Genomic DNA, 12854 nt, shown 5'->3' on the forward strand with positions numbered 1-12854 from the left:
ACTAGTCAGATGCAAAGTGGGGATTTTTAAGAATATAAATAATAATAAATACTATAGTAATAATATAAACAAAAAAAAATAATAATAAACATATAAATAAAACCCCACCCCCACACTATACTGAATAATAAGAATAAATTATAAATATTTAGATATAAATTATAAATATTTAGAAAAAAAATTAGATAAAAAAAACTGGATTTTTTTTGTCTAAAAAAAAAAAAAAAAAAATCAGCTATTTTAACTTCCAACACAGTATTGCTGAGCAAGCAAAATTGAAGCTGAAACCAAAACTAGAGGAAACTTACATGAGTGCATGCATAGCACATTTTGTATAGCAACATGGATTTCCTTATGACTATATTTTTCCAATATAAAAAATATATATTTAATGGTGTGGGCCAAAGCTAAAAAAACTATTGGCCAATATTAAAATTCACACCAACATGATTTTAATAGTTTAAGGAGAGTGACCAATCTCAGGTTAAAGAGGAATTGTCTAGTCATTGTGTTGATTTAATTCATTAATATCAACAACTTTTGTAGATACCGATTTTCCAAATTAACTTCTATCAACAAATTTCAGCACTTAATACATCCTTAAAGAATATTTCATTGTGGAGGGATGGAAAACTCAGCATTACCGAAAAAGTACTAATTAAGACTTGAGAAAATTGAAAATTTTCTCAAGTCTTAATTTTGATTCTCCAATGTGTCTATTTATTAAATCCAGTTTTATCTTTTAAAAAATTAATTTTAAAACAATTATCTACAACTTAAATTCTGCAACTACTGTGCTTTCATCAACACCAAATGGTAACATAAACATAACATTCCTGAATGCCTTTTCTCATCCTTTTTTGAATTCTCACTCAAAAATATCACAAATATACAGCATGGTCATGTTATATACAAAAATTACACACAGAAGATAATTTAATTCAATATTTGATAATAACAATTTTAGCACCAACAGCCCACCTTTTAAAACCTGTAAAAGGTTTAAAAAGGTGGCCTACTACAAGCCAAGAGTAAGCCTCAGTAAAAACAAGAAATAACAGAACTACTTACACCAAAAATAAAACTTTTTTTACAACCGTACCAGGTGTGGAAAGCATGCTTTGATTAGATTGGCTGCATCAGTTTACCATGATGCTATGTGCAAAAAGGAATTGAAGAAATGAAGGGGTGAGAAAGAAACCAGCAAGGTTGGAGATGCAGAAAAATTTGACACAAACTGCATACTGACCATGAATTGCAAGTTACCTGGGCCCATGCTAGATAAATAATTTTTCAAATATATAAATAATACATGAGTAAGCCCAGAAAACTTTTAATACCTGTTCTTTGTCATGTAGTGATACACCTTCCATAAATAATAATAAAAAAAAAGTGTCTTTTTTTTTATTATTATTTATGGAAGTGTCTATAAATGTCAAAATATCAAGTGATTTTGACGTATATACAGATTTCAAATTACCTTTCCTTTCCAAGTAGGAATCGTAACAAACTGCTATCGATTAAAGCCAGCCAATATATTTTACTGGCATATTCAAAAATAAAAGAGGGTAACCAAGTAATTAATTATAAATTACGTTATGCTATTTATATATACACACATTCATAATGGCCATTTTTCTAGATATGTTATTGAAAATTTAGTCATCCCTTTAACTATAATATACAACATATCAGGTGTTACACAATTTGTGTACAGGAGTTGACTAAAAATACGGTTTTACATTTTGAATATATTTAAATGTTAATTAATTATATAATTGTATCACTATAGCTTAAAGTACTGTCTATTTACTCATTCATTTTTTTTAGCAAAGGCTTATTTACCAGTGCTCACCTCTTAAAATTAGAAGTGGAAATTAGAAAGGGATAGTCTGGATGGCAGAGGTGTCGGCAGTTATCATTAATGTATTTTGTTTAATGACAGTTATATAATTGTATAGCTAGAGCTAAAAGTACTGTCTATTTACTCATTAAATTTTTTTTAGCTTCTTTACATATATATACCATTAATTTTTAATTGACTTTTATTAATATTCCCCTTTGGTTAAAAATTTAGTTGATTTTAATAAGAAATCTATTATTATTTCTCACACTATGAGTTGAATTTAATTTAAATATATTACTTTAAAATGGCTTCTCTAATAAGCAGCCACAGTAAAGTAATCAACAGGAATCGAGTCAAGCATTACAAAAATAAATGTTAGATTATTACAAAAGCAACCTAAGAAGGGTTTGTGACATTCAATAAAAAAACTTATCTACTACCATTTCTCAAACACACTAGATTCAAATATAGATATATATTTGCAAAGTGCATAAAAACAGGTGTCAATCAAGTGAATTCAAAAATGTGCTAGGTGAAAAAAATTTCTGAATAAAAAATTCCTTCCTGGAACAGCAAGAACAGCTGATAGATTTTATGCAAAGAGATCATAAATGGAATATATTAAAAATCAACTATGTTTTTGTTTTCCAAAAATTAAGACAACAGTTTAAAAAGCTTATACAACTTGCTCTTTTTTTCAAAGAGGCTCTTTATCATGAACACCTGTAAAGATCCCAACAACATCAGCATGACAGTAGTTAAGGAGGAAAAAGTATTAACACGAGTGAAGTTGCGTTCCTGGATATTTCTGTCACGGGCTTCTAAAGCTCGCATAGTATCCTGAAAGTGTTTCACACGATTCAAGTGTTCCCTAACCTTGCCAGCTGCAGCCTATTAAGAAAAGAATAAAATATTTTACCATGATTAATAGATAAATAAAAAAAAAAAAACTCAAACTGTATTATCAGTTTTACTATTTACAAACTGGCAAAATCAAATGCACTCTATATTTGTAATTTCTCTTTATACATATCAGTTATAAAAAATTAAGGATAGTAAATTCTTCAAACAGGCCTCTGAGGTTAGGTATATTCATATTGTAGTTTTAAATGTTTTTCACCAATCTTAAGTAGAAATAAAACACAAAGAAAACGAAAACTGGAATCTTGATAACTATGTATTTATAATAAATAATATTTGCCTGTATTTACAATAAATTATATTTAACTTTACAACTAAAATATATGAAATATACATATAAAATATACATTAAAATATACTGGGTTAAGAACAATAAAATACATTAAAATATACTAAATTAAAAGCGATAAAACCATAGCTTTCGAAGGCTCCTGCCTTCTTCTTCAGCGGTATTTTCTTTGTTCTGCGGTGCGTCTTTAAATACCAGCAGGTTCACGGTACTCATCACGTGTTTCATTCCCACGTGTTCCGTTCTCTTGTGTTATGGAATCGGAAGTGGCTCGAGAGTGGGTCATGTGGAACCGTTCATCCCTTCGGAGGATAGTAGCCTCAAAGAGGGGATGGATCCGCAAACTCTCAAGCCACTCGCAGTCCCAGAACTTATTCGCCCGATCGGTGATGATAGCCTCGTCCGGGGAGATCTGATGCTGCTTCTCCCAAAAATGCTCGGCCACGGCGGACTTACCATAGTCCGCACTTCTTATTGCCTTAGTGTGCTCCCCCAGACGGTCTTTGAGATGGCGTTTTGTTTCCCCTACATAACACTCCCCACAATCCGGGCATCTAATACTATATACGACCCCACTTGCATTCTCTTTTTGAATGGGGTCCTTTACTTGTGACACGATTGTATGCAGCCTCCGCCCCGGAAGCTGCACACAACGCGTCTGATAATTTCTTAGTATTCTAGTTATATGATCGGTTAGACCCGGATAGTAGGGAATATATGCAGTGGATACTGGCGTAAAAGATTCGTCTCTCCTCTGATTTCCTTTAATATATTTTTCTATAATCCTCTGGGGGTAGCCACATTTTGTAAGATCCGTCGTGACGCGTTCATACTCTACCTTCCTAAGGTAGAGTATGAATTAGAGTACTCTACCTTCCTAAGGTAGAGTTCATACCCTACCTTCCTAAGGTAGAGTATGAACGCGTCACGACGGATCTTACAAAATGTGGCTACCCCCAGAGGATTATAGAAAAATATATTAAAGGAAATCAGAGGAGAGGCGAATCTTTTACGCCAGTATCCACTGCATATATTCCCTACTATCCGGGTCTAACCGATCATATAACTAGAATACTAAGAAATTATCAGACGCGTTGTGTGCAGCTTCCGGGGCGGAGGCTGCATACAATCGTGTCACAAGTAAAGGACCCCATTCAAAAAGAGAATGCAAGTGGGGTCGTATATAGTATTAGATGCCCGGATTGTGGGGAGTGTTATGTAGGGGAAACAAAACGCCGTCTCAAAGACCGTCTGGGGGAGCACACTAAGGCAATAAGAAGTGCGGACTATGGTAAGTCCGCCGTGGCCGAGCATTTTTGGGAGAAGCAGCACCAGATCTCCCCGGACGAGGCTATCATCACCGATCGGGCGAATAAGTTCTGGGACCGCGAGTGGCTTGAGAGTTTGCGGATCCATCCCCTCTTTGAGGCTACTATCCTCCGAAGGGATGAACGGTTCCACATGACCCACTCTCGAGCCACTTCCGATTCCATAACACAAGAGAACGGAACACGTGGGAATGAAACACGTGATGAGTACCGTGAACCTGCTGGTATTTAAAGACGCACCGCAGAACAAAGAAAATACCGCTGAAGAAGAAGGCAGGAGCCTTCGAAAGCTATGGTTTTATCGCTTTTAATTTAGTATATTTTAATGTATTTTATTGTTCTTAACCCAGTATATTTTAATGTATATTTTATATGTATATTTCATATATTTTAGTTGTAAAGTTAAATATAATTTATTGTAAATACAGGCAAATATTATTTATTATAAATACATAGTTATCAAGATTCCAGTTTTCGTTTTCTTTGTGTTTTATTTCTACATAAGGTTGGTGAAAAACATTTAAAACTACAATAAGGATAGTAAATTTTTGTAACATCTCAAAGTATCAATAATATGAGATGTTTAATTTAGGAAGAAATCATTTTCCCTTTGATGATAGCTAATCAGAAAGTTAGACAAATACACAGATAAAGGTCATAATGATCTAACGAAGAAAACAGAATGATCCCATGCTGTCTTAAATTTTGATCACATTAGTAAAATGGAAAGTGAAAGTTTACTGCCATGATTAGGGCAATGCCAGAGGGAAACATTTATGATAGTTTAAAAAGGAAATTAGCATTAGCATTAGTAGAGGCATATGATGCAAGAAAGCAAGCTTATGCAGCATCAACCAAAAAAAAAAAAAAAAAAAAACCCCTCCATTCGTTCGAAATACCTGTCCAGCTGAGCCTTAAATTTATTTAGGCTATCAACTTCCACAACAAGGGATGGAAGTCTGTTCCACCAACCAACTACCCGCTGGCTAAAGGCAAATTTCTGCACATCTATCCTACATCTGTCTTTCCTCAATTTGAATTTATACCCTCTCAGGTGATTATTCTAAGCAAGAGGCAGTATCCCATCAGCACTGAGCATGCTCAAACCAAACAAGGCTTCGTACACCTCTATCAGATCACCTCGCCGGTGCCTAGTCTCCAGGCACTGTAATTTGCAAAACTTAAGCCTTTCTTCGTAAGAGCAACCCTTCGTTCCGTTCACTAACCTTGTTGCCCTTCTCTGTACTCGTTCCAGCAGCTCTACATCCTTCTTGAAATGAGGCCTCCAGACCTGTATACAGTACTCAAGGTGCAGCCTGACCATTGCCTTATACAAGGGAATAATCACCTCCCTATCCCTGCTAGAAAAATTCCTGTATATCATTGATAAGACACCATGAGCTACTCTTGCAGCCCATCTGCACTGCTCAGAGAACTTCATATCTGAAGTTCTCTGAGCAGTGCACAATTACCCCCAGGTCCTTTTCATTCTCTACCACTGTCACTAATACTATATACGACCCCACTTGCATTCTCTTTTTGAATGGGGTCCTTTACTGTACTGTCAGTGTAGTACCACAGAGTTGATACGTTGCTCTGGGGTTGCTGTTTAGTGAAAATTAACCCAGCAGCAGTCACTTTGGTGTATTTCATACACCCAAGAAACATAAATTTGAAAATAAAAATGTCTATTAAAGGGATTTCAATGTGAATTTTAGTATTCCAGCATTAGTGGTTTTACTTTTGATTTATCATTAATTATTTTGCTAAAGAAGCTTAGCCATGAAAAAAAAAAAAAAAAAAGTTTTTGTTTAGCTTCATAAAGTCAGTTCTTGCATATAAGAACTGACATCTGTGGCATCCAAAAAAAAAGATACAGGCTAGCACAATCTTTAATCTGAAGCATGTGATTGGGAATGCTTGCCAGCATCAGATATTGTTTCAGCTGCAGTATCTCTGTGAAATCCAGTCACTGAGGTGTGAAAGTGTTTCTAATTTTGTTTCTTTCAAGTTTCACTCATCAACAGAGAACATAATGCCCAAATGCAGGTGTTAAAAAATGTTTTAAAAAAGGATATATGTACAATGCATCAAATAGGGTGGTATTTTTAAAAAATTAATTGAAAATATGTATTTCCAATATAAAAAAATAGATTTTTCAAAGTTGTGCTCATAACAGATGGAATATTAAAATGCCATGAAAAAGTGAATGATTTTGAATTATTTATTTGTTTTTTTTAATCACAAAGTGAATGATATTCAAAAGGCACTGCACTTGCTGATTTTATAAATTTGCTTCGAGTCAGAAGATTTAAAAGGAAATTACTGCAAAAAAAGTAATTTAAGAACATTTAAAAGCCTGCAGTAATCCCTACCAATCATGGAAAGTCCATTCCTGAGAAGAACAGCATTTAGCAAAACCATAGTTAGCAAGATAAAGTTCCCACAGAAAACAAGGGGTTGGGGAAAAACAATAAATGCCAATAAATTACCTGAAAAGTAAAAATAGAAACAGTACTTAATTTTCCCATTTTCTTACAAAATTTATGATACAGTTGACAATACAATAAGAAAAACAGTTAGGATGATGGTGATAAAACAAATATATACATTCCCACAAAATTATAACTATCCTCCGAGATCACACATTTAATTTTTATGGCAAAAAACATAATCTTCAAAAAGAACTTCAAAATATATCCAGGAAAAATATAAATGTTCTTCAAAAACACAAAAATCTATAGAGAGATAAGTGACACATAAACATGTAGCACTGTATATGGTAATGGCAATGTGTCATTGAGAGGGTAGACCTCAGTGGTTCCCAAACTCTGTGTGTGTGTATCCCCCAGCACCTTGGTGTGCTACAAGATTAGGAAAAACTCCATTTGAGTTCAATGGCAATTGTTCTTTCAGTATACCAGAAAACTTTATTTTTATACATAGACAAGACACCTTAAGAATCTTATGCCATGAGGACAAAATTTCTGCACATTCCATTTATGATGTATAAATGCACATTTAACATGTTAACTAACATGTTAACTGCACATTTAACATGTTAACTACCATATGATAAACACTATAGTTATGTCTCAGCCTTTTTCAGTTTGACAGGCCTTGAGACCCACCTGATGTGCTCACAAAGTGATTTATTTGATCTCTGTGAGATAGCAGTGTGTGGAAGGTGTTGGACAAGACAAAAAATCCCACAGAAAACAAGGGGTTGGGAAAAACAATAAATGCCAATAAAATACCTAGGGGAAAAAAAAAAAAAAAAAACACAGTGAACTTAATTTTCCAGTTTTCCCACAAAAATTACGACATAGCTAACAATACAATAAGAGATCTGCACTAGCAGTGGCTCCAGGAGGAGCCACTATTAGTGTAGATCCTGGTGGTAGTAGCAAATACTCAAGTGTGAACCTTGAGGACTGAGGCCCAGGGCAGATGCAGCCTCCATTAGTTGTGATCTCCTTGGAAGCAGCTGTTTGGGAGTGCAGCCCTTCCCCCCCCCCCCAACAGAGAGTGAAAAGGTATTCACATAGCAGCTGGTTTGAAATATGTACACAATTTGTAAAATGGTCACTGATTAATATGTACGTGCACGCACGCACGCACGCGCGCGTGCGTGCATGCGTGCGTGTGTTTATTAATATTTTTCCATTTTTATTTTTGTTCTCGGGCCAGCCACTTTATACCAGTAAATGATGAAAACATTCTCCCTCTCCATATGTAATTGTTCAGTTCATACACTGTCCTACCATTAATATCCAGATACCTGTCTGTTGACAGCTGGTCAATTCCTACCCAAGCACATGTCAGACACATATAAATATGTTCACAGACCTTCGAGGAGACAGTAGTATGACAGGGAATGCAAGATACTACAATCAACGGAGTTAAGAGACTTCCAGTGCAAAATAATAATAGAACATTACATATGCAATCGGTCTGTAGTATGTGACATTTAAATGGTAGAAAAGGTTGCCTGGTCGACAAATAGAAGATTGATTGATTTAGTTTTTAATGGCGCATTGGCAGCTACAACTAGAAATAGAAGATAGAAGAAGACTAGTGCAAAGAGTCATCTGCTCAGAATGCAGCTTGGTGTTGCAGTGCACGTGCGCACACGCACGCACACACACACATACACACAGCGAGATGATCTGAAAACATATCAGTACCAGTATGCTATATGATATGAGTTACCACAGTTGTGCAACTGTCCACAAGCCACTAATCTCCCCAACTAATGCTACAGCTTGGTGTAGCATGCTACACCACACTACATTAAGTTATATGCCAGATGCCATATAGCTTAGTGTAATACCCGCATTTCTTAAAACACAGACTGATGGAAAGCTGTGCTTATTGAGTTATAAGTCAGCGTACATATTCTACCAGTCTGACAATCATGCATGGGTGTGGTGGATGCATGGAGAAAGCCACCTACTGAACTGTATCAACCTGATGAAGTTTGGTGGTGGCAGCATTATGGTCTGGGGCTGTTTTTTTGTGGTCTGGCCTGGGACCATTGGTTGTTTTTAACAAAACCATGAATGCTGAGGTCAATCTAGATGTCCTAACAATAATGCATTACCTACATCATGGCAGCATGTCAGAGAAAGCTCACACCTGTACCAGCATTAAAACACTCCATGTCATACTGCTTGCACTGTGACAGCCTGGTTTGAGGACATGAGCATCAAAAAGTTGGACTGGCCAGACTAGAGTTGACCTCAAGTCCATAGAGTACCTCTGGAATGAATTCCTCCTCATTTTGGGTGTTTGTGAGGGGAGATTTCTCAAAAAGGGAGATGAACTGGACGCCACTTTGAAGGCTGAATGACAGAAAATATCGAAGGACACATAAAATGTGCAGAAGTTTGCCTGTAGCCAGCAGGTGGTTGATTGCTGAAACAAACTTTCATCTGTCGTTGCAGAGAAGTTGATAGCTTAAATAGATTCAAAGCAGAACTAGACAAACATTTGGAGCGAGTGGACGGGTGAACTGAGAAGATATATTTATTTATTTTTTGGCTGATGCCGTATAAGCTTGCTTTCTTGCATTATATGCCTTTACTAATGCTAAAAAAAAAAAAACTAGTGGGTAGTGTTCCGCATAGACTAGAGGTTGTCATAAAGGCTAAAGGTTTCAGCACACATTATTAGTTTTCCTTAAATAAAAGTTATTTGTAGATATGCAGGTGTCTGGATATTAATGATAGGATATATTTAATAATAATTGATGATCTATATATAATTTCCCATATGTATGCTATTACCATTATTATTAGACATAAATTAAACTGGTGTAATATGCACAGAAATGGTTAGTATTATTCTACTTGCATACTGATGAGTGCTGGCCCTAGAAAACATACCCATCAATGTGTAGAGCTAGTAATAGATTTTTAAGAATTTTATATCATATGGAAGTTATCTTTATCTTTCAATTTTTATTTGTATGGTCTACTTGTACATCTGAGCTCCCAGGGTATGCAAATTTATGTATTTATTATTATTTCTCATGAATTAATAATTCCCTTTCACTTTAACTAAAACACTTCTTTTTTCAACTGCCATTGCATAACTTACAGGGAACACTTTACAATATAGTGCATAAATATGAAACATCTCAGCCACATAATCTAATGGCTGTTGTAGCTGAACAGCTAGAGTCCTGTGCAAGTCCACTGTATTAAGCCTGTACCCACAGTAACTGGAACCACATCCAAACCCAACTTATATTGTTTGTACCCAGATGCCAACCCACAACTAAAAAAAAAAAACTGGCATATTAAGAAAATTTACCTTAAAATTTTTACACATCAATAACTATGCAAAACTTGATCACCAATGATATTAATATTTTTATTGTATATAATACAAAAAATTAAAAAAAAGAACAAGATATAATGAAATTACACATTTTTGCTATGCAGAAAGAGGACAATCATCAACAGTTTTTGGGTTCAGCTGTATTCTTTATTGGATTAGAAATGCAGCTACAGAAGAATCTCTTCTCACTGGCTACACTGCTGGCAGAGATGGTAAAAATGAAATGAGATAGAGCTGCAAAATTTGGAAAAAATATATATATATATATATATATATATATAAATATATATATATATATATATATATATATAAATATATATATATATATTTTTTCCACACCAATTAAAATTGGTGTGGAAAAAAAAGGGTGGGCATGCCCCACTGAAAATGGGGGTCACCTCTCTATCCGACCCCTCTTCTTCCTATTTCATCCCCCCAGTCTTCACCCTCCCCTCCCAACACTTTCTCTTGTACAGCGACTGCCCCACATGTCCAAATTTAAATCACATCAAATTTTGCCTGACCTTTTAGGCTCTCTAGAAATAGTTCTTTCAGCGTAAAACCCCACGCAGCGCTTTCTAAATGCAATTTTACTTAAACCGATAACTCCAACCTTTATTTTAGGTCCTCGTCACCGAAATCCCAGGAAAGTAAGTGGCAGGACCTGCCAGAGTATAATTAGTCTCTTGGTACACCCGGCCGGCGTCCCCGTCACTAGGTATGGTAACGCCGGGTCCCACTGGGGGCCCGGCGGCCAACAGGCCGGATGAACAATGGGCACAACAAACTACATACCACATGACCCATACATTATTTTTAAACCTCTGGCATAGACAGGGTACTGTCACTCGATACAAAGAACATACGCGGAGATGGGAGAATTCCCCGGAGCCGTCAGACCCTCAACATACCTATACCTATACAGTCTGTCCTCGTATAGCACGATAGTTGTGTTCCTAGAAACCCTTGTGCAATGCAAAATCGTGCAATATAAACAACAGGCCCTATGGGAAAAGTGGGGTTAGGTGCCGACCTTCCATGATTGAACACACATTTGGAACCAAAACATTACCAAACACAATAAATAATCGGGTAATTTTAATCGTTATAAAATACTTACATATTTTATAACGATTAAAATACGTAATAAAAAATATAATATATTTTTTATTATATTTCTCTTGTACAGCGTATTTCTCTTGTATTATATTATAATAAAAAATATAATATATTTTTTATTATAATATAATAAAAAATAAATATTTTTTATTATTTATTATATTATAATAAAGTAGTTTTAGTATTTTTTACGAATAAAATACGTATTTTATTCGTAAAAAATTTATTATATTAAATAAAATAGTCGTAATAAAATGCTTACGTATTTTATTACGACTATTACGTAATAAAATATTGCTAATGCTTTTGCTTCTATCGTAAGCAAACTTGTTTTTTGTTTGATTTTCTATCCAAACAGATGACAGCCGTTCCATCCCTTCCAATTCTTGTGTCTTAATCTAATGGATTTTAATTACACTTTGAGTTGTTCCTACTATAAAAGTTGTTTTTATTTTCTCTGCATTCTTTGTAATTCTTGGAGTTGCCTCATTTAGGTCTGTAGCACGTGCAATATCACATGGTCTTTCATTTTGCTCAAAGCGTTTCACAATTTCATATTTTTTTCTCTATCGACAGTGGCGGACTGGGCATAAGATTTACCGGGGAAACCCCGGTGGGCCGGAGGCCGGTGTGATTTTGGCCATAAACCGTAGTATGAGGCCACTATAAATTTTCCCAGGTATGAATTTTTGATCCAGTCCGCCTCTGTTTATCGATGTTTTGCTTTTATTTTTCTCTCTGAATATGCAGTGTCTTCACCAGGACGCTTCCTTTTCACACCTTTTAAATATTTTACTAATTTTTAGGGAATAAAGCGCAATTACAAAACGAGGAGGCACGCTTGATACACATAAACAAAGCTGAGCGCATGTAGCAACTGAATAAACAACACCGTAAAGGCCGAGATACATTATTAACACCCCACATTTTACTAAAGCACATTTCTGGGGGTTACTACCATAAAACAATAAAAACAATTTCCAGTTTCGTTTCTGCTAGTGGAATCTGTTATAAACTGGTAGTAAACTCCATCTAATTGCATTTGCGATTATATCGATAGCTGGAATTGTGTTGGTTTTCACGTTATTATGGTGAAATGTGTTTCCCCTTCACTGATATAAATCACATAAATACATTTTCAGAATCTTCTTCATTCCTATCGTGTTGCGTTCATTTGGGGTGAGTCCGCGTTCAACTGCCATTTCTTGTAAACACACAGGCGAATCGTGCATAAGCGAATTCGGTTCGTGTTATATAAGATATCGTTCCCCTATTTATAAATCGTGTATGATCGAATTCGTGTAATGTAAACACATGTTATACAAGGACCGACTGTACCTACCTATACCAATTAAAATTCCCCACCCATTATAATTTTGGATTTTGTCTGGTGGAGCTTCAATTTTCATCACTTGAATCTTCCATATCAAATACATCATCTTCCTTCCTCCTTTTTCTTTCTTTTGAACATTTTAATTCATCTTTCAGTGTCATGTGGCAATGAATT

The 12854-nt window shown here is 35.2% G+C and overlaps 1 protein-coding gene across 1 annotated transcript in view; it reads right to left on the reverse strand.

The window, feature by feature from the left end:
* Positions 1-2500: 2500 nt before the first annotated feature.
* The window catches only part of LOC150086283 (transmembrane emp24 domain-containing protein 5-like), a 39622-nt gene continuing 29268 nt past the window's right edge, over positions 2501-12854 (reverse strand). Inside the window, exon 4 of the mRNA XM_090374847.1 lies at positions 2501-2737. Coding sequence (XP_090230973.1) covers positions 2501-2737 — 237 coding nt within the window. The remainder of the gene's footprint in view (positions 2738-12854) is intronic.

Source organism: Mastigoproctus giganteus, chromosome 5, assembly GCF_048544385.1.
Source record: "Mastigoproctus giganteus isolate SK-2022 chromosome 5, ASM4854438v1, whole genome shotgun sequence".
Taxonomy (NCBI): Eukaryota; Metazoa; Arthropoda; class Arachnida; order Uropygi; family Thelyphonidae; genus Mastigoproctus; species Mastigoproctus giganteus.